Source organism: Punica granatum, chromosome 8, assembly GCF_007655135.1.
Source record: "Punica granatum isolate Tunisia-2019 chromosome 8, ASM765513v2, whole genome shotgun sequence".
Lineage (NCBI taxonomy): Eukaryota > Viridiplantae > Streptophyta > Magnoliopsida > Myrtales > Lythraceae > Punica > Punica granatum.
In genome coordinates this window covers 19,804,515-19,828,907 of record NC_045134.1, presented here as the reverse complement: position 1 = coordinate 19,828,907, position 24,393 = coordinate 19,804,515, and the positions used below count along the sequence as shown (strand labels likewise).

General features: G+C 36.3%; 3 protein-coding genes and 1 pseudogene across 3 annotated transcripts; 1 reads left to right on the top strand and 3 right to left on the bottom strand.

Moving 5' to 3' along the window:
• Positions 1-506: 506 nt before the first annotated feature.
• LOC116188821 lies at positions 507-6,880 on the top strand (annotated as a pseudogene).
• A 1,066-nt stretch (positions 6,881-7,946) lies between these two features.
• Positions 7,947-9,868, bottom strand: LOC116189572 (non-specific lipid-transfer protein-like protein At2g13820). The gene is made up of 3 exons (XM_031519287.1): positions 9,353-9,868; positions 8,494-8,655; positions 7,947-8,298 (listed from the first exon to the last, which is right to left on the bottom strand). The coding sequence occupies exons 1-3, from the start codon at positions 9,681-9,683 to the stop codon at positions 8,150-8,152; spliced, it is 642 nt and encodes a 213-aa protein (XP_031375147.1). The 5' UTR covers positions 9,684-9,868; the 3' UTR covers positions 7,947-8,149.
• A 6,068-nt stretch (positions 9,869-15,936) lies between these two features.
• LOC116189573 (non-specific lipid-transfer protein-like protein At2g13820) lies at positions 15,937-17,252 on the bottom strand. The gene is made up of 3 exons (XM_031519288.1): positions 16,827-17,252; positions 16,594-16,719; positions 15,937-16,329 (listed from the first exon to the last, which is right to left on the bottom strand). The coding sequence occupies exons 1-3, from the start codon at positions 17,149-17,151 to the stop codon at positions 16,190-16,192; spliced, it is 591 nt and encodes a 196-aa protein (XP_031375148.1). The 5' UTR covers positions 17,152-17,252; the 3' UTR covers positions 15,937-16,189.
• A 4,157-nt stretch (positions 17,253-21,409) lies between these two features.
• On the bottom strand, positions 21,410-23,318 carry LOC116188820 (sugar transport protein 10-like). Its single transcript, XM_031518288.1, has 4 exons — positions 23,186-23,318; positions 22,713-23,041; positions 21,973-22,602; positions 21,410-21,856 (listed from the first exon to the last, which is right to left on the bottom strand). The coding sequence occupies exons 1-4, from the start codon at positions 23,316-23,318 to the stop codon at positions 21,410-21,412; spliced, it is 1,539 nt and encodes a 512-aa protein (XP_031374148.1).
• Positions 23,319-24,393: the final 1,075 nt, after the last annotated feature.

Genomic DNA, 24,393 nt, shown 5'->3' with positions numbered 1-24,393 from the left:
CTTCGGCCGAAAATAGATCACAAAAGTCTCTCCACAAACATAAATTTATCATAGTTGGACCGGGGAAAGGGTAATACTGGTTCTTTCCAAGATGATTCAGCAATTCTCTTTTGACATGAAAAGCCAAGGGAATCGGGTTGATTTTTTATTGTATCTTCTCGTTCTTTGCTCTTCTTTTTTGTTATGAATGATGAAGGTCCATGAGCCTAATACAAATATATATATTTTTATTTTTAATATAGAAAATAATAAAAACAAGAGCTTCTATATATAATTTGGCCCTTCATTGCAACACTTAAGCCGTAAGATTGCGATCTCAGTGCTCTTGTGACTTATTGGTGCTCTCAGCAATCTTCTCTTCCTTTCTACTTTGCCCCCATTTTTCTTTTTCCTAAGGTGAATATTTATATACTCACACGCACGTACTATCGGTATTGTGGTATTCGTGTTATTGCCATAACTGATTTATGTATGCAGGCAAAAATCATCAATGACGAGGACGATGTCGACCAGCACAGATTCCTCGTCAAGCCGATCACGGTTCCTACCATCCATGCCCAAGCTTAGATGGGCCCCTGGCCGATTCATGGGCATGTCCAGGAGACAGCTCATGAAGATTGAGCCTACAGAGGGCGAAGACGCAAAGGTCAAACCATGTGTCGACTCAATGCGGTCCTCATCACCAACTCAAGCCAGGCCCGGCCGAGCAGCAGCTTTCTCTGGGTCCCCCCAGCAGAATTCCGGGATGGTAATTTTGGAATTGAATATTTTTTCGGGAAAATTAAGGTTTTTTTTTTTCTTTTTAGCTTGACAATGGAGCGACTGTGCCCTGCGACGTACTTTACAGATTTGTCACCCGTCGGCACTGAGCATGTTCGCCATCATAACAAATGCAGCTAAAGGAAAGCAGATAGTGATGTTTCTTGATTACGATGGGACCCTCTCCCCTATTGTAGAAGACCCAGATCGAGCTTTCATGTCTTCTCAGGTTTTATTACATCCGAATCGTGTTCGAAGCATAGTTCTCTGCTGGTTTTTCTAACTATTCAGAAGTTCAAAGAAGATATTCATCGCTGATGTCTTTTTCTGTGGATAACGGTCCAGATGAGAGAGGCTGTTAGAGATTCTGCCAAGTACTTCCCCACGGCAATTGTGAGCGGGAGAAGCCGCGACAAGGTACGCTTTTTAACGGTTAAATAAAGTTCGATGGGAGGTTTTCACAAGCTACTTTTTATTATTTCTCAAGCCCAATCCGCTTCTGGAGAAAGGTTTTAAAATGTTGAGTTGGATCGAATTTGATGGTTGCATTAGGTCATTTTCTCCAACATATTGATAGGAGAGCTGCTTCTGCTTATAATATATCTCATCTGAGTATACATATGGATCGATCAATCATTCAGTTACATTTAGCAATTTCAAATGAGACATTTAAATTCATTTGAAATCAACCATCAGTAGATTTCTGCCCAATTTCTCAGGTTTACAATTTTGTGAAGTTACCGGAGTTGTACTACGCGGGAAGCCATGGCATGGATATCAAAGGACCCTCAAACAGTCATAACGGTGCCAAGAAAGTGAGCATATATACCACTTTATTTACAAAATCTAATTAGTTTCACCCTTTAATTATTAAGGATGTGATAGGTAAAATTGTCACTAGCAATCTTCATTGTCTTTAATCTACCAACTACCATAATGCGTGTTTTCTTACTTTCAACAACGGAATCGTCAGGATAACAAAGAAATCATGTTTCAGCCTGCGAGTGAATTCTTATCTATGATCGATGAGGTAATTAACGGTAACTTAAATACATTCTCTTCATCTATTGCGATGTGAATTGTTTTGTACATTCAGTTACATTAATTCGCAATATATGATCTATTAATTAATATTTTATAGGTTTATAAGGCATTGTTACACAAAACAAAATCCATCCCGGGGGCTAAAATGGAAAGCAATAAGTTTTGTTGTTCCGTACACTACAGATGTGTCGATGAAAAGGTATGCACATAATCTTTCGACATTTTACCTTTTTTTTTTAGATGAATAGACATTTTAGTTATTTTAATAACAATAATTTTCTGGCTTACAAAGCCCTAGCTATAACATATGTGGCTATTGATGATATATAAATCTATATTTAGTTTTTATTTTTTATAATTATATAAATAAAAACTACGGTAAAAAAAAACGGTATATCAAAACATTGGACGTTATCAAATTCTCATATTTTAGAAATTCCGAAATTTAAAAAATAATACTAAAAACTAATGTGGAACCATTTAACTGGTTATACTTAACAGTACCAATTACTTTAATCTTTTTTTAAAAAACTAATTAATTTATGATAATCCTTGACATTTTTTGAGCAGTGGTGGGGCGTGTTGGCAGAGCAAGTAAGAATCGTCCTCAATGAGTATCCAAAACTGAAACTCACTCAAGGCAGAAAAGTACTGATATTATTCTCATAATTTTCATTAATTACTTGAATTCACGTACAAATAAAATTTTCTAATAATTTTTATTTATCTCTGAAATTATGCAATATAATCGTTCTATTTTTTTTTTAATTTGAGATATTCAGGTATTGGAGATCCGTCCAATCATAAAATGGGACAAGGGCAAAGCGATTGAGTTCCTCCTCGAATCATTAGGTAAGTTTTTATTGGTAACTAAATGAATAAAACACGTGGTATCTAATAAGTTATTCTACTCGAAAAGAAACGTTGACTTAGAAGAAAAGAATTTGGTCATTTCGAAATTTCATATTTTACTTCTACATAACGTCTTGAGATTTATAGTAACAAAATATAGGAAACTCAAAATTTCTCATTTCATTTGTATAGATAAAGAATTCATAAAAACTTAATAAGAGGAATCAAAGAAACCGGATAGATGAAATTATTTTCATTCATCTGATTAAGTTCTTCCTAATCTTTCTGATCAGGATTTGCTAGTTCAAATGATGTTTTTCCCATCTATATCGGGGGACGACCGTACGGACGAAGATGCATTTAAGGTACAAAAACCATTGCATTCATTTGACTAAACTAGTATCCAACAATATTTAGGTATCGAGCAACACCTTAAAATTATATTATTGTGATCTACCGGGAAAAAATAAACTATAGTATTATGCAATATGTTATTCCAAAGACATCCAAACGAGATTAAAATAATGAGAAATAAAAAAATAACAACACTAAATATACGTAAAAATCCTTAAACGGACGGAAACATCAATGAACAAAGTAGGAGTATCCATTAGATAAAAAAATCGGAGATTACAACCGAGATATCACTGTTTTCCAAGCCCTCTTACCGACTCGAACCTTACCGGGAAGTGTCTTTCCGAACCTCTCAATTCTCTCACATTTCACACTCTAAACCCCAGAGTTACAGAGAAAATAAATTTGACAGAATTCCCAAAAGATCTAACCCAACACTCACCATCCCTCACAACGTTGTGTTCTTGAGTACTTGACTCACTCCCTACATATAAATAGAAGACCCCACATATCTCAAAAATGTTCTAAATTCCTCTAGAATAATCTTCCATTTTAGATATAAATATCTCCCATTTTTAATAAATATCTTCTAAGAATATTTCACCCTTAAAATATTCAAAAGATACAACAAAATCCAGAGAAAATAGGAAATATAACGCCTTTCCTCATTTCGACCGATCTCGTCGCCGTCTATTGAGTCTTCGATTCTTCGGGTCTTTTGGGCTTAATGCGAGACATCTTCAACAAATCTCCACTTTAGCTCGCATTCAACCAAGCATGATCAAACTCCCACTTGACTGCTCTGTCACAGCCCATACCAGGCTCCGCCTTACCTTGCACGCTTGCTCCAAGACACCCTTCGACTCCTTCAAGGTGTTGGGCTTCCTCAGCTTTTCTTTTATGCACACTCCAAAGTTGACTTGTCTACAAGTCGTATCCCCGACTTCAGCATTGCCTGAGACCACCGGTTTTGCAAGGCCGAAGCAATCCTGCTGTCTCAAATACTCCCTCTGTCTGTCTCTTGTTCGTGAACTATTCCATAGAGAATGTTGCTTCCCCTTAGACGTTTCCATCTGAACATCCTCTACCACCATAGGCTGAGTCTCATGATTCCCCGGGTCTTCCATCACGACTCCACCTTCTTCACAGGTTTTTCCACCTGTCCTCGGCTCCCGCTCTTATATTGCTCCACCAAAGTAGCTTCATCAAATACAATAATTCGATTGACAAGGAATTTTGAGAACTTACTGATGAGTGCAATAACCTGCACTCATCCACCTTGTCAAAGCCGAGATCACCCAAGTACTTTTCTTCCAGAGTTGACCTCTTGAAAATTATCGTAGTACCAGCTTTACCTTGCAAAACATATATCCCATCCCGCAACACCCTCTTCATAACCACGAGAACTCCCTTCAAGACCTTCATAACTCCACTCTGGCCCCTTTACTTGTAACCAAAATATCAAGACTTCCTAAGGAGATCGAATTTTTTCTTATACTCAGGACATGCCTAACATCTAATGATATTATTTCACTACCATCATACATCTCAATTCTAACTTTACCAAATTCGAAAATATTACATGTGTGACCATCCACCATGAGAATTCTTTCACCCTCTATCGACTAATAAGCGATAAAAAAAAAAACTCACTATCATGACAAATATCGTAAGATCTACTCGAATTGAGAACCCATGGCGTACCTGATTGACCCGATATAGTTAGAGAGCTTGTCCCACTATCCGTTGCAATCGAGAGAATGTATCCTTCTCCTCTGCTTCGCTCCGTCACCCGTATATTCAACGATGCCTTGACTTTTCGCCTTTGACAGTCCAGCTTGATATGACCTTCCTCGTCGCAAATCTAGCAAGTCCTTTTTCGGCACCTTGACTTGCACCTGCTACGAGACCTTTTCTTAGCTAATATGCCCATTGCGATAAGTCCATCACAATTGCTCCCCTGGTTATCGGTCACCTTTTTCTATAACTCCTTCGAGTTCAACAACGCCTTGACGTCTTCCAAGGTAATGCTTGTCCTTCTATAGAGTATGGTATCAACAAGGCTCTCATAGGACTCTGATAGAGAATATAACAGCAACAAGGCTTGATCCTCGTCTTCTATCTTAACATTAACGTTAGTGAGATCCATCACGAACTAATTGAACAAATCCACGTGATCACCCACGGAGGTTCCTGGACTTAATCTTAGATTGTATAATCGTTGCTTCAGGTACAATCTATTCGTCAGGGGCTTCTACAGATATAGCGATTCCAACTTCTCCCAAACTTTTGGTGCCGAACCCAAATCGCACACCTCCTGCAGGACCTCGTTTGATGGGCTCAGTTGGATTATGCTAAGAGCCTTAGCCATGACCGCCTTCTTCTGGTCTGTCGTCAGGGTCGAATCCAGCTTGTCGTCTCCTCCTAGTGCCCCCTCCAGGCCGCGCTGAACTAGCAAAACCTTCATTTTTAGTTGCCATAATCCGAAGTCGTTCGTCTAATCAAATTTCTTCACCTCGAATCTCACGCTCAACATCTTTACCGCCTCCACAACTTATGCTCTAATGCCAATTATTGTTCCAAGGACGTCCAAACGAGATTAAAATCACGAGAAATCGAAAAATACTGACACCATATGTATGTGGTGAAACCCTCAAACGAAGAGAAATATTCACGGATAGAGCATGAGTGTCCACTAGATCGAAAAAAATCGAAGATTACAGTTGAGATGTCACTCATGTTTCCCAAGCCCCCTTACCTACTTGAACCTCACCGAGAAGATTCTTTCTCGATCTCTCAATTCTCTCACCTTTCTCACTCTAAAACCTAAAGTTACAAAGAAAATAAACCCGAGAGAATACCCGAAAGATCTCACCCAACACTCCCGTCCCTTGCAATTTTGTGCTCTTGAGTACAAGACTCACTCCCTATATATAGATACAAGACCTCCCATATCTCAAAGATATCCTAAATCCATCTAGAATAATCTTACATTTAAGATATAGATATTTATTTTTAAATAATCTAAAGATATTCTAGAAATATCCCTAATATCTCTTATCAATATTTCACTTTTCAAAAATTTAAAAGATGCAACAAAATCCCTAGAAAACAGGAAATATATCGCTCTTTTCTCATTTGGACCGATCTCGTCACCACCTACCGGATCTTCGATTCTTCGGATCTTTCAGGCTTAATGCAAGACATCTCCAACACAATTAAATATCTAATTGGATATGTATCTATCTTTTTTCTAATTTTATGAGTAATATATTAATTAGATTTACCCCGGAAAATTGGCAAAACAGAACATCACTTGTCTAGGATCAATATCATCAATTTTGATATTTTACATGAATATGAAAATTGATCATGTCTAGCTCCAATGTGAATTATCAGGTCTTGCGTGACAGGGGACAAGGGGTAGGAATTCTTGTTACCAAAATGCCCAAGGATACAAATGCCCGCTACACTCTTCAAGATCCATTCGAGGTAATGATCACATTATTACTTAGCAAAATCCATTGTTACTTCCCTTGTTTTTGTTACAACTAAGTGAAAAATGTTCATTAAAATAAATGGGTCTTAGTGCAGTGGCACAAGACACCAATTTGAAACTAAGAGGTCCTGAGTTCGGTCTTTATTAGTGAGATTTATATGCCCCTTTATATTATATTATTATTTTTAATTATTGTGCTAAACTTATAAGTCTCATTTATGATTGGAAAACAAAAGAGGTTTATTTAATATATATTTTTCCTTTAATTTCTTTTTTCCGTTGGTTCAGGTTATGGAAATTTTGCGGCGTTTAGCGGAGTGGAAGCAGTCATCTTCGAACACAGCACAGAGGACCATGGGTTTTTGGAGATAGAAGAAGCCAAGCTCGTGCTGAATCTTGAATCATTTTAAGTTGAGAGCAAATTTCGTTGCGTTAAATATCTGTTTTTTTCTTTTCCTGTTCTTATATAAATATCATGAATGATGATATAGAAATGAAACGGGATAGATTTCCATATTATTTTATAAAACTTTGATTGAAGTTTGAATATGATACTATATATACATATAGATATAGATAATAAGAATATTTAACAGACTTAATATTTAATTGACAATAGCTACTACTCTTATATTCACTATATGAGCTATTTATTCACTCACTCATTTTTTTTTTATAACTCGAAATAACTGGGTTCGAGAGAAACCCACAAATATACAAAAGTTGGAGAAAGAAGATCTCCCAAATAACAACAGAATTTCAAGACGATATAAAAGGAAAAAATTACAACCAAGCTACGAAATTGACTTGTTTAGTAGTCCCCGACTTCGCCAAATGATCAGCAAAAAATAGTTTCTCTGAGCGAATGATTGTAGCGAATTACACTGAAATGAACTTGTTCCGTCACTCCTAGCGTGGTACTGCAAGTCAGATCTATCAAGAAGGGCAACTCTTGAATTGATTAAATAGCTCGATGTCTGTTGGCTAAATTTGGGGCTTCATCTCTACTAAATTCCACTCAAAGGCATTGGGATGATGTGCTAGAGACTTTGTTGCCGTCCTTTACCTCATATATATGTCACGAGTTACTTTTGTTTTCTTTGTTTTATATTATCGTCGGGCTTTTGGTTACAAAGGAGGTTTATGGATCTCTTACTCCATAACACATTGAATATGTCATGGGGAGGGGCCTAGTTCTTCGTTTTTCCTTTTAGGGTAGTCAGTGCCTCAGCACATTTATTTATATATATTTATTTTGAGGGTAAATAATACTTGCAATAGAGTTTAACCAAAATGATTGCGTCCCACACAATCATTATTTTAGTTGGTTTGAGCAGTTCGACTTTTATTTCTTGGGTTCGATTTATGTAAATGGAGAAAATCTATGTCGAGAGAGTTTTACCCTTTAATGGATTTTCATAATCCATTGGACTAGATATACACCAAATAAAATAAATCATATGATAAGTAACGTAATTCCACGCGGATTACATAAATTACGAACAAACCGATGTAAATATCAATAAGATATATTGATATTATCATGACATGCATTAAAGAATCATATTTGATGCGCGAAATGAACTCAAACGACAGGCTCCAAATCTATCCACAGTAATCAAACAAACTATAAGAAATGGCTCAGAACACTCTCTCAGCGACGGATGAGTAAGAGGCTACAAAGAGTAACAGTAGCACGAATTGCAGCGACACTTTGATGTTGCTCCCGTCGGCCACTGGAGCCGGCGGTGATGGAGTCGCCTTAGTCCCTCCTTCAGCAGGTGCATTACCTGCATAATTGTGATATATGCAAAAACTAATTAGTAAAATTAATTGCAGTCACTGTTCGGGATTATTGGAAGCTTGATTTAATTTGAGTATAGGTAAACGGAGAAGGTGATTCTTATCTCGTTATGTTTATATGCTAAAACATATTCCTTGTAAATTATTGACCAAAATATAAGCAGATAGTCAGTGGATTTTACTCGAAGGGTTGGTCGGGGCCAAAGGAGTGGCAGCAGCAGCATTGGGGGTGTCGGTTGTAGATTCGGATGGAGCGCCCACTGGAACAGTCGACGGAGCGCCTAACGGTGAAGCCGCCGGAGCGCCAACTGGTGAAGCTGCCGGAGCGCCTGGTCCACTTGCAGCTGCTCAACGAATTGCAATAAAAGAATGTCAAATAAGTGGAGAAAATAGTACTACTACACAGTCCATAAGATTATTCTGTTTAATATTATTACAAATTAATTATAAGAAAAGAATTGCAATAAAATCAATGTTACGTTTATTTATTTATTTTGTAAAAGGAGACCTTGTGGGCTAGAGGCTGATAGAATATGGAAGGGGCCATAGAAAATCTCTGGTTTTTTTTTTTTTTAATTCAATTGGGATTAGAGTTCCTGAATCTTTGGACCATTTCTATATGCATTGAGCTCTCTTTCTCAAGATAATGTTTTACCCGTCCAGTGCACAGAGTAATATTCCGTAGCTGTTTAGAGTTAGATACAGATTTAATGTCGTTATGAAAAACTGCTAAAAAAATTATTAATAACTAATTCCCGATTTCATAGAAGTTGCACAAACTGTGTTTGGATTTGGGAGAAATTAATTTAATATTATTGAAATAAAAATAAATAATTCACTAATATATTAAATATAAAATAGAAAAATCTTATAATCGCCCAATAGTCTGAAATCAAATTTGTTATAGTCAAAATTCAACTCAAACATAGTCTTAACCCTTTTAATTCTTATAAGGTATATAATGGCTAGAAGACCATTTCTATTTTTAAAGCATATATGGGACATTCTGAACAGCTAGCTAGACCAAATTAGATAGTATACCGTTGCACCGGCTGACTGGTGGGGTTTGTATGTTACAGGCGCCGGGAAGCTGCAAGGCCTGCGTCTGGTTGATGGGCACGCCGAGGGAGGGGAGACTACCATTGAATACCGAGCAAAGGCACCTCGGGGATGACTGGACTACTGTGGAAAGCGCTGAGCAGCACGAGGAAGGGGGTGTCGTTGACGAGTTCCCTGTGATAAAGCCGAGGCAAGGAGCTAGGCTGGTCAGTGCGGGGGTGCACCCGGACTGCTGTGCGGCAACCCGGTAGCACGGGTCGGCTGCTAGGACTACCATTAGTACCAGGCTGATTATGATTCCTCTCGAGGCCATGACTAACTGATCGTGTCTGGCTAGGATTCCTAGAGATTTGATTGTGATGAAGGGATTTCGGATCTTAGCTATGGATCTCGTTGGACACTTGAGTGGGAGAAGGACGAAGGATCTGAGTATATATAGGAAATGCAGGGAAGAAACGGGATAACCATTTGATTTTTTGGTTCTATTGGGTGGCCAAACTCTATAATTATGTTATGATTTGTTTAGTTAAATATATGGGCAGGCGACGAAACCCACCAAAACTGCAATTATTAGTTTATTGATTGTGACAGTGTAGAAAACAAACTTATTATTACCCAAAAAAATTAAAAAAGGATGAGCGTGATCTAGTTGGAGGGTTGCCTTTTATATGGATGAACATCTGCACACGGCAGTGCACGGACTTGAAACACATGGAAACCTCTCGTTATCGAGGTCCAAATCTAATGCCCGAACTTAAATTTTCTAGTGTCAGCTAATAAGTTGATGTCTTGTTATTTATGGAAAACTAATGGATTAGTTTCATGAGAGAAAGGGGAATGTGCTTACGACATTTTTTTTACTATGTCAAACGTTTAAACATCGTATGCACGAGGGCAATTAATTACAGCACATTAGTCCAAATGAATTAATTCATTTGGACTGAGAAGTTTGTCAATCATCCTCTAATTACATGAGACGTAGAAGGGAAGAAATCAATATATAATATATAATGGCAGGAACACTTCGCCAAGTTTCGTCACGTGGCACTACAGTCTTCTCCTATACTTGACACGTTGCATTTGAGGCTCTCATATCCTTGACACATTACTCCACCAGGTTCTGCTATGTGTCAGCCTTCGCCATGTGTCGACTACGTGGCATCCAAATGCTTCATATATTCTCAACACATTGGCATATTAACAAATTATAATTAAACTCTTGATACATCGATATATTAAAATTACAAATAAATTACTAAAAGATCATTTTATAAAAAATCATAAATTACTAATATTATAAACAAGAATACATACAACTGTGGAAAATTATTTTTTGACCCGTCGATAGATTAATTAAGGGACCAAAACAATCGCTTTAATTTTAATATGAAAAATACACATGGGACTTCTCAGATTCTCGACACATTGGAATATTAACAAATTACGATTAACTCTTGATACATCGACATATTAAAATTACAAATAAATTACGAAAAGATTGTTTTATAAAAAATAAAAAAATTACTAATATTATAAAAAAGATTGTGTACAATTATGGAAAATTATTTTTTTACAACATCAATAATTTTGATTACAGGGACAAAACAATTGCTTTAGTTTTAATACGAAATATACACGTAGCAAAAAAATACAAACTTAATTAAACCAAAAAAATTAATTTAATCAAATTGGTAGAATTGCGTTGTACATTAAAATTCATATAATATTAAACATAAAAAATAATATCAATATAATTTCAATCAAATTTAACTTTCAATATAATATATAATGGTAGGAAAATTTCGCCAGGTTCCGTCATGTGGCACTCAAGCATTCTCCTTTGCTTGACACATGGCCTTCAAGGCTCTCATATCCTTGACACATTGCTCCACTACGTTCTACCATGTGTCAGCCTCTGCCATATGTCAACTACGTGGCATCTAAGACCTCTCATATTCTTGACACATTAGCATATTAACAAATTATAATTAAACACTTGATACATCAACGTATTAAAATTAAAAATAAATTACTAAAAGATTGTTTTATAAAAAAAAGAATGAATTAGTGATATTATTAAAAAAAATTATATAGAATTGTGGGAAATTATTTTTTTGACACATCGATAGATTAATTACAGGGTCAAAACAATTGCTTTAATTTTAATATGAAAAATACAAGGGGGAAAAAAATACAAACTTAACTAAATGAAAAACTTAATTTAATCGAAATGGTATAATGGCGCTGTACATTGAAATTCTTATAAGATTAAACAGAAAAATTATTTCAATAAAAAATAATTTCAATCAAATTTAACTTACGAATTGGTATAATTGCAGCATCAAAATAATTGCTTTAATTTTAATATGAATATATATGTATAACTTTAATTAAATAAAATTTTTCTTTCAATCGAATTTAACTTTCGATTGAAATTATTGTAGTAATTTTAGTACAAAAAAACACTTGGCAAAGTTAAATATGATTAAGTGAAAAAAATTATTTCAAGAAAAATAATTAAAATCAAATTTAACCTTTGAATCAATATATAATATATAACGTCTGGAATAGTTACTGGTTGCGTCACATGTAATGATTGGCTTGTCTAGCTTCGGTCAAGTGTCGCCACGTGTGCAAGTTCCCATGTGGGTTCCAACAACCGCGTGTTGCCTTGTATTCATGTGCTTCCTTAACTACAAGATCAAAAATTATTTAATTGAATCTATATAAGATTAAATGAAAAAATATTTTAATAAAAATAATTTCAATCGAATTTAACTTTCCATTAAAATTATTGTAGTAATTTTAATATGAAAAAACACACTTGGCAAAGTTACATATGATTAAGCAGAAAAATTATTTCAAGAAAAAAATAATTTAAATCAAATTTAACCTTTGAATCAATATATAATATATAATGCCTAAAACAGTTAACCAAGTTGAGACACGTGTAATGTTTGGCCTCTCCAGCTTTCGCCAAGTGTGGCCACGTGTGCAAGTTCCATGTGGGTTCCACCAACCGCGTGTTGTCTTGTGTTCATGTGCTTCATTAATTACAAGATCAAAAATTATTTAGTTGAATCTACATAAGATTAAACGAAAAAAACTTTAATAAAAATAATTTCAATCAAATTTAACTTTCGATTGCAATTATTGTTGTAATTTTAATACCAAAAAAAACACTTGGCAAAGTTATATATAATTAAGAATGTAGACACCCCATTTTGGCCCGGGAGATAAAAGAGGAGGTCATACAAGCTAAAAGGAGGGGCAAGGGAAAAATCGTCAAAGTTGATCGAAAAGTCAACCCGAGGCCGATTAGAAGCTTAAGCGAAAAAGAGCTCAGAAACCTGTAATAGAGCAAAGTGACAAAAACATAGCAAGAAATAGAGGAAAACACTGACAAAATCACCCGGTCAAACTTGGTCAATGAATGACAAAGAATGGTCAATGGTCAAACTTGGTCAAAGTTAAAGTCAAACTTGGCTATCGGAAGACCTGACCGTAAGTAACACCGATACAAGACTTGTGGCATGCACTGTTTCGATAATTGAAAATTGATCGAGTTCGATTAAGGGCGGTTAGAGTCCCAATTGGATAAGTCAAATCAGTTAAAAGTCAATATTAGTCAACTATTGACCAAAGGTCAAACTTATCAAAACTAATCGGGCGATTCACTTATCGGGATTTGGATCGACTTGAAAGTTTTATGGTAGATAGGGCATGTCGAGAGATCCACTCAGGAATTTCGTGGCACCCATAACTCATCTCGGATCTTGAGATATGACTTTTTAAATTTCCCCATTAAGGAAGACATGACCAAAATACTGTTTCTTGGTATTTTGAGAATTGATGAAATTAGCTATCTTAACGGAAGCAATTTGGGCCACAATTATTTTTTCCTCGAAATTCAATGAGTCGGTGACATCGGGACACATAAGTCATCCCTAGAGCTTATCGGAGCCAGCAAATAAAATTCCTGGAAGTTGGGATGTCATGGAGGTGAATCTGAGACAATCCAGTTTAAGATATAAATGCACATTTCGGGTTTGATTTGGATTCAAATGGGACAATTCCCGAAGCCACGATGTGCGTAATCGAGTTAGGATCAATTTATGGGTATCTTGCCCTAAGATTCTACACGAACAGGGAGAACAAGAATTTAAAGTGAATTATGCGCACAACGTTGAACAGGTGAAAGACTCAGAATGTTGGGGGAAAATAATTCTTATAAAATCGCTCGAGTCGTATTTATGTGCAAGGCTGACTTCCATGGACTCCTGACTTCTCGAACTATACGCTTATGAAAAAATATTGGGGGGTTGGGGTATGAAGAGAATTTCGCCCAGAATTGTCAATTATTTTGAACCAGTCCAGAAACAACCCTTATCAAGAGACGAATTTTTTGACATGCTTCTCAAAGTCTAAACGAGCTGAAATTTGAATGGCACGTTCCTAATACATGATAATTTTAAATAAAAATGCTATCTTGGACAGGGATAACTTAGACATTTCCTTAAATTCTCTGAAACCCCCAGCCTTAGTAAATAATAATGAGGACTAGTGTCCAAGCCATGACAATTAGTGAAATGGTATGGGCCATCTTCCTATTGTGGGCATACCGACACAAACTCATCAGGTTATCAATCCCATATCCACCGAAAATTAATTGAAGTTAGTATAGACATCGACCAAGTACAATTGAAATTGTCATTCAATATCATATATGTGAAACTGTGAGATCTAGAGTAGGTTTTTCCTAAAATATTGACAAAGTAGAAAATAAAATATTACACTAATAAAATATTAGTTAAATGGTAAGCAGTTGCAAATTCTATTAAAAGGATAATACAAGTTCGAATTTCATAAAGTTGAAAAGGGAAATAGCATTTATTACTTGATCTTTCGGAATTATAATAGTAATATCTCCAACACCTGTATCTACGAAAAGGAAATATATTATGATGGATGAGATGGCACTTGCATAACAAATTATATATGGTAATTGTTTATTCATTGAAAATTTGATTAAAATTATTTATATATAGTAGATAAAGTAGTTGAACTCCGGAACCACTTCAAAATATGGCTAATATGATTACCCAAAAATAAAAAATAAAAAAATAAAAAATCTGGCTACTATGACTCGTCATGTGTTCGAAATCAAAAGCACAAGGAGACCATGAACTCTTTGCCATCAATGTCAACTCTCTTGTTTGAACTTCAATCATATATATGTGAGGTATCCTCTTCGTAATCTTCTCCACAACAACTCCCTGTCCCCCTCCTCCTTGGCTGATTTCACAGCCCCAAATTACTTATTTTTTTGGCGAATTTGTGCTTTCCAAAATATTAGAGAAGCAAAACTTATTCAAATTGCAAATTATGATGTCAGGAATATCATTGTTAAAGAGACTTTGTAAATTGTAACTTATACAAGAGACAATGTGTACATCAGAAGAGAGATTCTTATTGCAATCAACAAAAGTCATTGCAACATACAATCGAATAATTAAATTACCAACTCTTTATCTGGATGGAGGTAAATAGAGGGGACAGAGACACTGTATCGATATTTTCAAAATTCTTCATACAAATTCGTCTCTCTTCACTTTTCTTTTTCTTCATTTCCCTCCAATCTAAATAAAGCATAAACAGTTTAGGCAAAAATCAAGTGTTTACTACAAACAAAGTAAGACACTTTATATCTACAGAGTGATAAAATCCCAAGAACAAAAAGAGTCCGAAGATATTTAGACTGGAACTGACGATATACCAATACCGATACTACTACTCTTTAGTAGCATTGAATAGAAATCTGAATGGAGCACGGCCAAGAGGTAAGGCAATGGGTTTTGGTCCCGGTATTTGGAAGTTCGAATCCTTCCGAATCAGCCTCATGAAATGAAAGATTGTCTTTGTGAACTAATTTCTCTTTAAATTATTTTGAAACTTGTATATTTTATTTCAAAATTTGTGTAATTCAATTTGAAATCTTGATAAATAGTTTACTTGGCTTGTCAGTAAATTAGTAAAAATCCAAATAATTTACTACAAGTTATAATAATTTTTTTGATCGTATGATATAGTCATTCGTAAAGTAATTGCACCATAAATCTTGCAATGTTGAAAATGTTAAAGAGTATTTATCATATTTTTCTTTGGTATCGGTATTTACCACTGCATATAATGGATAACAACTAAACTATTAATTTGGGTTGAGTTGGAATTTTGAGGACCCGAAACTTGGAAAAGTTATAAAGATATGGCTTATATATGTCCACTAATGTTGGATGGAGCACCTGCGCACTTCTCCAGCTATGATTTCTCTGATAAACATAGGAAATGAAAAAAAATAAAAAATAAGACTTGTCATTAACTTTTACGTCATATTTTTATCATTGGAGTACATGACCTCCTCATAGGTGCAAGTGGGGTCTTGCTTGTTTCAAGAGCGTTATTTCACGTTAGCTGGGAATCATTTGGCATTCGCATAAGTGAAAGGAAACGGCGATGTTTACTAACACCTTAATGAAGCCTATGGAAGAGCATATACGATAATGCAAGAGAAAGAGAGATGAGTTGAAATTATGAAAGATGGAATATCCACCAATATAAATACAAATATGATCTCGCATGAAACTCGTCGACAAATAACATATAATGCCACACATATCATACAACTCATGAAAGAACCAATGGCAACACCAATACAAATGATGACCCAACCAGATCAAAGCAACAAAGAATCATATCTCTCAAGTGTAAAACGAAATCCACAACGGGGCTCGCAATCTCCATAGGAATGGCTCAGCATACTCATTGGGCAATGGAAGAGTAAGAGGCTACAAAGAGTAGCAATAGCACGAACTGCAGCGACACTTTGACACTGCTCCCGTGTGCAACCGGCGTGGGCGAGGATGGAGTCGCCTTAGACCCACCACCGACATCCGAGGTACCTGCATGTTATATTTTAATGCAACACGCAAATAATTAGCTACTAAAAGTTAAAATTTGTAAACTCCGAATTCGGAGGTATGATTTTCTAGTGGATATGTTATGGTAACCGTCGCTAATTTCTTCCAACTTGAGCAAAGCAGTCTTATATTCGAAAAGCAGAAGATGGATTTTAGCGACATCTAATGCCGTACGTACCGTGAAAAACAACCGTGATTTACCCATTATTTTAACATAATAAAAGTGAGGTGTCGATGAATATTTACCTGAAGGAGTGGTGGAGGCCGAAGGAGTGGCAGCGGCAGCATCAGGAGTGTCACTTGTAGACTCGGACGGAGCGCCCACAGGGGCACCCACGGGTGAACCCGCAGAGGCTGTTGGCCCGCTTGCAGCTGCTTAATTAATTCCAATACAAAAAATTACTATAAATAAATGAATAATCGCTAACTATATAGTGCTTTCATCTTTAACATCTAAATGTTGGATAACATACGCGTACCGTTGCACTGGCTGACTGGTGGAGTCTGGACGTTACAAGCACCCGGGAGCTGCGTGGCTTGAGTCTGGTTGATGGTTACGCCAAGGGAAGGGAGCCCGCCATTGAGGACCGAGCAGAGGCACTTTGGGGATGACTGGACCACGGAGGAGAGTGCCGAGCAACATGAGGAAGTAGGGGTCGACGAGTTCCCTGTGACGAAGGCGAGGCAGGGATACATGGTGGTGAGCGCAGTGGTGCACCCAGATTGGGCTGCAGCCTGGTCCACCGACCCTGCCAGTAGGACCGCCATGAAAATAAGACCCATTGTGATTCCTCTTGACGCCATGATTGGAGTGATCGTGTGGAGGCTTCGTAGAGAGATATGTGTTCTAGTGATTAGAAGTGGCCTTTTGGAGAATCAGTGTTGAGGGTTTGATTGTGGAACTTGATGGTATGTAGAAGGGACGAGTTTGGGTTTATATAGGAAAAGATGTGCAGAAGAAGCCAGGGGAATTTTTGGTTCTATTGGGTGGCCAAACCTATAATTAGTTCGTTCAATTATGACACTTCATGACAAACCCAAAAATAAAATTAAAATAAAAATTGCTCTATTATACTTTCGCATTGGTAAATTACAATTAATTGTTTTACCTTAATTAATGTAATATGTTGTACAAGCTCATCTCTGATATACCTAGTAGTTCAACTAGTTGAAAATGGGGGAATGAGAAATAAAAGAGTATGCAAATATAGAATTTTTTGGATTTGAATAAAGAGAACAAGTGTCACTGCATCAAATCATTTTTCGTGAGATAATAACTATTAAATAAATCGGAAAATATATTCTAGACTAATATGCCTAAAACTAAAATTTCATGACAACGATCTATAAAGTAATCTCTCATAGAATTCGGTTAAAAGCGATTGAATGTTCGTTTGAATTATTCGAATAATATTCACTTACGAACAATAGGATTTTTCCTTTGGTCGAGTTAACTATACCCTCGTTCAGAGGATCAATTAAATAAGCTGAGAGGATAATAAAAAAAAAGTCCAAAATAAACCATTTGTCCATCTGTGTACATCTCGTGATTGTTAGATCTCAATTATTCCCAACAAAATTAAAATAATTAGGCAATGAGCTAGGTGGCACTCACTTATCAAATTAAGCAATTGTTTGAGGAAGACTCTAATGGAAATTAGTTAAAAAGTAGTTGAACTCCAACACCACTTCCAAATCTACCTATGACTCTCGACGCTTTCGGGGAAATTGTGGCTTGGGATATCCCTCTTTGGGATACCACACGTTGAACTACTCTTTTTCGGGCCAGAAGAAAACTCTATGAAACTTAGGAATAAAATAGCATATAAAATAAATAAATACACACGAAAAATCTCACTAACTAAATTATAATCTAAAGTCTCTCTATAGTTCAAATCAAAACGTATGACTCACTACCAATTTGGGTTGATTCAAGCGTTTTGACACTTCATTTAAATAAGGTTTCAAATTTGAGTACTGTGAATGAAGAAAATCAATGCTGAAAGAGTTTTAATATACTTTAGTGAACCGACCCAACTCGAACTAAATTTTTCGGGATCTATTGAAATTTCGGATATCAAGTAAAATGAAAAGAAAAAAAAAAGCATGTTCCACTACGTTATACTTTTTTTCCCCTCCTATGACTATAACTAATTGAGATACTCTATTATGGAATGCGGGAGATAGTCGAAAATTTTTCTCACTCTCAGGCGTATCGTTACTTTTTTTTATTTTATTTTATTAGTTGATTCATCTCAAATAATTCTTGTGTTTGACATTAGAATTATGATGTAGGTGCTCCTAGTTGTTCATACTCAGATCTGCAAAAAGGTTTTTGTCTTTCAATCAGTGTTATCAGAACCGGACCAGATGATGAACCGGAAGGGGTATAAATTCATGGGTTTATGGGTCCAACCGAGAGTTCGATGGGTCTGACCGCATGTTTAATTAAAATAAAATAAATATTCATATTATTAAAAAAATTATGATAATTAAGATAGAAGTATGATGATTTCAAAGATATACGAGAATAGTATAAGAAATATAAATATATTTAATATTTTTTACTTCAAAATAAATATTAAATTTTAATAAGTACTTAAAAGTAGAGTTAAAAGAACAAGAAAGTAGTGGTTGTTTGGTTGGTCGTATACTAGTATGAGAAGTAAGAGGTCATGAGTTCAAATCTTTACATAACCAAATAATTTTTATAATAAATAGTAAACTCATAGAACCGGCCGGTTCTATGGGTCCGGCGGTTCAAATGTGCATTTTGAGTTTTCATGCGAACCGGACCGGACATGATGCCGGTTCCCGGTCCGACCGGTCGATTTCAATTGCACATTTTTTGCCTATTAATTCTACGTTCCCCTGTAAAGTAAATCATCAGCAGTAAATCGGTAGGGTAGAAGTCCAAGTTTTTAAAATTGGAATAAGTAAGTCTTATGATTCGCTTGGTAAAAGAAAAGCTGAGCCATTTTAAAAACCAAGAATCATGTAAAATCAGCACTTAATAGAAACAAGTAATTTTTTAGATGAAATTTCATCACTAATATGGTACTGTACATTCTGCATTGTTATATATAATTAGTTAATTTGATTTTGCATTTAATTAATGATGATAATGTGAAATAATAAAATTTGATTCTGAAATTAGGAAAAGAAGGAAATTTCGTTTGTATACCTATTTTATTTTATTAGTCGTTTTATAGTTAAAAAATAAATGCATGCATTATATATAATTCAAACAAGAAAAAGAACTAATCGGGCGCATTACTCTTCTTCCTTTTTTTTTTTGGCTCGAGCCCCTTATTATCTTCTCACCATGATATAAAATTGCAGAAATCGGTGAATAAGTCTATTTCTTTTTCAATTACAAGGGAGGTCTAAGACTTAGTACAATAAAAGAAAAATCTTAAATAACTAATAAAGTGCTTGAGTTATCACACTGGGTATCGAACCTATGACATCTAGGTCAACAAGTGAGTGCATCCGCCACTATATTACATCCTCTTTTGAGAAATCCTGATATACGTCTGTTTCTTTGCCTCTTTTATTCCTTTTTCTTTTTTTTTATATTTCCATTAGAACTTTTCCGTCCCATCTTCGTCAATTCATTGAGTCATTATTTTTTTTACACACACACACATATATATATATATATATATCATTATTTTTCTATCTTAAGAAAATCTTCCCTTTACTTTTAATTTGATTTTTCATTGTAAATTTGGTTGTTACTATTCTCAATCGCTTTTGTAGTTTATTCTGCTACTTTCTCTATTATAACTTATATTTAAAAATGCAGATTTCAAGGACTAAACACATTCTTATAGAAGTAACAAATATGTTTTAGAATTCATAAATATTACAATGAAAAGTTCATTAGTAAATTAGCGAGATAAGGAAAAAAATAGTGTGGTACACCCCTGCAAAGCACAGCTAACACTCTAGTATATGCATATAATAGTTTTATTTTGGGCCTGCGAGCCTGTGATATATTTTGCAGACCAGATTTGCTATTTCTCTGATCCGATTTAAATTGAATGGGGAGCAAAGCTTACAAGTGAAAAATAAAAAATAAAAATAAAAATTTGTTTAAGCCGGTAGCTCGCTAGGGTCAGACTGGGGGGTCTCACCGGCGGCTCCCAAACCTTGAGTCGAGGTTATCGGCACCTTTTGAAGGTGCTGGCAACCTTATGCCACGGGTGTGGGGGGCACCACCCCACCTCTGCAAATTCTTTTGAGACTTGGATCTCAATCTTGGGCCTAATTGCATAGGTGAGGGCTCGCTAATGGCCCCCTCTCTCCTGTGTGAGGTTACGTTGTTGGCATCTTTTGTGGTCGTCGGAAACCTCATCCCAGGTGGTGAAGGCCGCTGCTACCCAGCCAGCTACCAGCTCTAGTTTTGGTGGGTTCTTTATTTCTTTAGTTTTTGTTTAAAATTTTATATTTCTATTATTTTGATGTTGTGACATTGCCACATCAGCTAAAAGACAACAATACATATGCCATATCAGCTAAAAGTATAATTGTGTGACAGATCTAAAACGAAAGTGAAAGTTGGTGTTTTATGGTTAAAAAGGATACTTCGTGAAAGATCTGGGACAAATATGAAAGTTCATGGTTTCGTGTGAAATATACCCTTGTTTAATAAAGTTTTTCTCATGGGGATTGCTGTATGTCCAAATCAGCCTCACATTCCATTTATTCGGTCGATAATATCATCCATTAGGTTCAGACTGTTATTATATTTCCTTTACAGTCAGTTTAGACGAGTTTGGTTGATATATTATTGGTCTGGTCTGATCTATCATTTAAATTAGGCATATAAACCATGACAGGACAGGACTGGTCTCAATCTAGTGGACATGCTATTGAAATTCACTATGTAGCAGTAGACAAATTTTTTTGCACCAATTGTACATCTAAGTGCACTCTCGGTCTCTGCAAACAAGGTGAAACTCACTTGGCATTCCCAAAAATTGAAGAGGAAGTTTACAGTCACGGTCATATACAGTTGCAGCTCCAGTCGAGTATACGACAAGCTATCCTTGTCAAGTCACGCGGTGTGCTTGTCCCCTGTAGCCTCTTCATCGGGGATGTATTTACCCCAGAACCAATGCGCCTTCATAAGCCTGTTCATCTCTTCAATTGGGACGTTCTTTGTCTCGGGCAAGAAGAAGAACACGAAAATGGTCATGAGGATCACGAAGCCGCCGAAGAAAAAGAAGAGACCAAATTTCATGTGGCAGAGCATGGAAAGGAAGCCCTGAGCAATGATGAAGGTGAACAACATGTTGACGGACACGTTAATGGCCTGACCAGGCGATCGGACTTCAAGTGGGCAAATCTCACTAGGTACCAGCCACCCCAGCGGGCCCCATGACCACGAAAAGGCCGCTACGTAAGCGCAAATCAGGAACACCAGGAAGTTGGCTTCGCCCTTACTGAAAGACCCTTCGCCCGTCAATCCGAACTTGGAGCCGATCATGACTCCTACAGCAATCTGCAATGACAATAATGAACAACTAATAGAGTGTCCATCGTCTTTATCTTTTCAATCGCCATATATAGGTGGGAAGGAATGAAGGAAGGATACAATCAATGATGTCCGACGGATACCTGGCAAATGATCATTTGGACGCCACCTTCAATGAAGAGAGCTTTCCTCCCGAACTTGTCAACCGTAGCAACAGAAACAAAGGTCCCAACAACAATAACGACGCCAGTTATAGCTGCAGACATGAGGGATGCCTTGTTGCCGAAGCCCAAAGTCTTGAAGAGAACAGGAGCATAGAACATGATGACGTTGATGCCTGTGATTTGCTGGAAGAATGGAATGAGAGAGCAGATGACGAGTTGAGGTCTGTATCTTGGGAGGAACATGTTCTTCCACGGTTGTTGGACTTTCTGAGCAGCTTCGCTTGCTGCAATGAGGTCCTCAAACTCTGCGTCGACATTTTCGGTGCCACGGATCTTTTGCAACATACGCTTGGCCTCCTCGTGGTGGCCTCGCTCAATGATGGAATTGGGAGTGTCCGGAAGGAAGATAGATCCGATGGTCATGAACAGGGCAGGGACCCCTGCAAGAGCCAAGGAAACTCTCCAGCCCCATCCACCCTTGATCTCTGCAGTTCCGTAGTTGACAAAATTCGCAACAAGAATGCCGATTGTGATCGCGACTTGAAACCCGATATTGAGTGCTCCTCTGACTTTCGCCGGTGCCATTTCGGACAGGTAGACTGGAACCGACTGTAGTTGCATGCATTGAACATATGTGATTAATGTCGGTTGAGATAATATTCATTAATATAATTGACACATTACTTCAATTCATATCAATGGTCTGTAGGTATATATACCTGATTGGCAAATCCTACACCAACACCAAGCAATATGCGACCGATGATGAGCACTATGATGTTCATGGCAATGCCGTTGAGGATAGCTCCGATGAGAAAAGATAGGCCTCCCAAGAACATGGACACCTTGCGGCCGAAGACACGGGTTATCTCAGAGGCAAAGAAGGAAGCAACCAATGCGGCAAGGTAGAGGGAGGATGTGAACAGCGTCAGCAAATGGTTATCGTATTTGCAGTACTGATTATTGTCACGTGCTGACCCGTCTGTTGTTCTATGGTACACTGCCGGGAAGAACTTCATCAGGAAGTCGTCCATGGAAGTCACACCACCTGCAAATTTTTGGTCAAATTGATCATGCGAATTCAAATTCAATCACTGATAAGTCATGCCCGTTAATTAATAAATGTTTTACTTCATCCGGAATTTTTCTTTGGTCCACGTGAAAAAGCATATGTAGCAATAAATCGACTGACCTGAAATACCAATATCGTAGCCGAACAGGAGACCTCCCATAGCAGCCACAATGCAAGTGATGACAACGAAAGTAGTGAGACCCCCATTGTAGTTCCCAACGGGACCTTGCGCAATGAAACCACCTCCCGCCATATATATTGGTTTCTTAGATTAGTTAATTGGATAGATCAACGCTAGCTAATTGTGTCTAGACGTCGATCGTCTTTGAAGTTGGATAGATGGCGAGATAGTTTTCTGATCGAACTGAAAAGTAAACTTGAAAGCTGTGGAACGCAGAGCTATGATCAAGATTGAAGGAAGGACGATTGATTTGAGGTCCTAAGAATTCAGCAATTATATTTATAGACATAATAAGGGGGTCATCCAGTACTTATCAAAAAAAGATCAGATGAGGCCAGGTTGCTGTTTTTAGGGTTGTTGGAAGAATTAAGAATTGTAACCATTAACTATTTGCCGAAGAAAAAAAGAATTAGCCATTGACTAGCTAAAACAGTTGATCTAGGTGGATCTTGCTAGCTGTAAATACACTAAAACAGTTGCTTTTTGTCTATACATGGAAATGAGGACACCTGTTTTACTCTTTTCTTTTCCCATTTTTAACATTTTTCCAATAAACTTTAAATATTTTTCATCTTTGTCCCTTCTTTTGATTTCTTCTCGCATCCTCCACAAAAATTTCAAAGTTAACATATCCTTGCTACGTATAAATTTAACTAATCATATCACGTCCTACAAAAGTACAGTGGAATATCATTTTGGTACTCATGTGCATATTTATTTTTCTCAAAATGACATCATGTGTAACTTTTATTTATATAAATTAGTGGAGAATGAAACAATGAATTTGGTACTACTAGAATTTTATAATATTTTTCGATTATGATGTCTCAGGCTCTAACTAATTCTACAATTCTCTATTTTTTTTCTTTTTTATTAACCAAAATTTATTATCATAAAATCCATCTCTTCAATTATGATATCTCGAGCTCTAACTAATTCTACAATTCCCCATTTTTCTTTTATATTAACCAAAATTTATTATCATTAAATCCTTCTCTCTACATATATATATATATATATATATATATAACATCATAGGTAATAAATTTATAAGATCTCTATTAATCGATCCTAAGAAAAGAATAATATTATAAGATCTGTATTTTTCTTTTTTATTAACCAAAATTTATTATCATTAAATCTTTCT

Coding starts and splice junctions, on each gene's coding strand:
- LOC116189572 (XM_031519287.1), bottom strand. CDS start 9,683: ATGGCCTCGAGAGGAATCATAATCAGCCTGGTACTAATGGTAGTCCTA. Junction 8,656..9,352: donor ACCAGTCAGCCGGTGCAACG/GTATACTATCTA, acceptor TTCGTTGAGCAG/CTGCAAGTGGACCAGGCGCT. Junction 8,299..8,493: donor GGCCCCGACCAACCCTTCGA/GTAAAATCCACT, acceptor ACAATTATGCAG/GTAATGCACCTGCTGAAGGA.
- LOC116189573 (XM_031519288.1), bottom strand. CDS start 17,151: ATGGCGTCAAGAGGAATCACAATGGGTCTTATTTTCATGGCGGTCCTA. Junction 16,720..16,826: donor ACCAGTCAGCCAGTGCAACG/GTACGCGTATGT, acceptor TTAATTAAGCAG/CTGCAAGCGGGCCAACAGCC. Junction 16,330..16,593: donor GGCCTCCACCACTCCTTCAG/GTAAATATTCAT, acceptor TATAACATGCAG/GTACCTCGGATGTCGGTGGT.
- LOC116188820 (XM_031518288.1), bottom strand. CDS start 23,318: ATGGCGGGAGGTGGTTTCATTGCGCAAGGTCCCGTTGGGAACTACAAT. Junction 22,603..22,712: donor GTGTAGGATTTGCCAATCAG/GTATATATACCT, acceptor ATGCAACTACAG/TCGGTTCCAGTCTACCTGTC. Junction 21,857..21,972: donor TCCAAATGATCATTTGCCAG/GTATCCGTCGGA, acceptor TTGTCATTGCAG/ATTGCTGTAGGAGTCATGAT.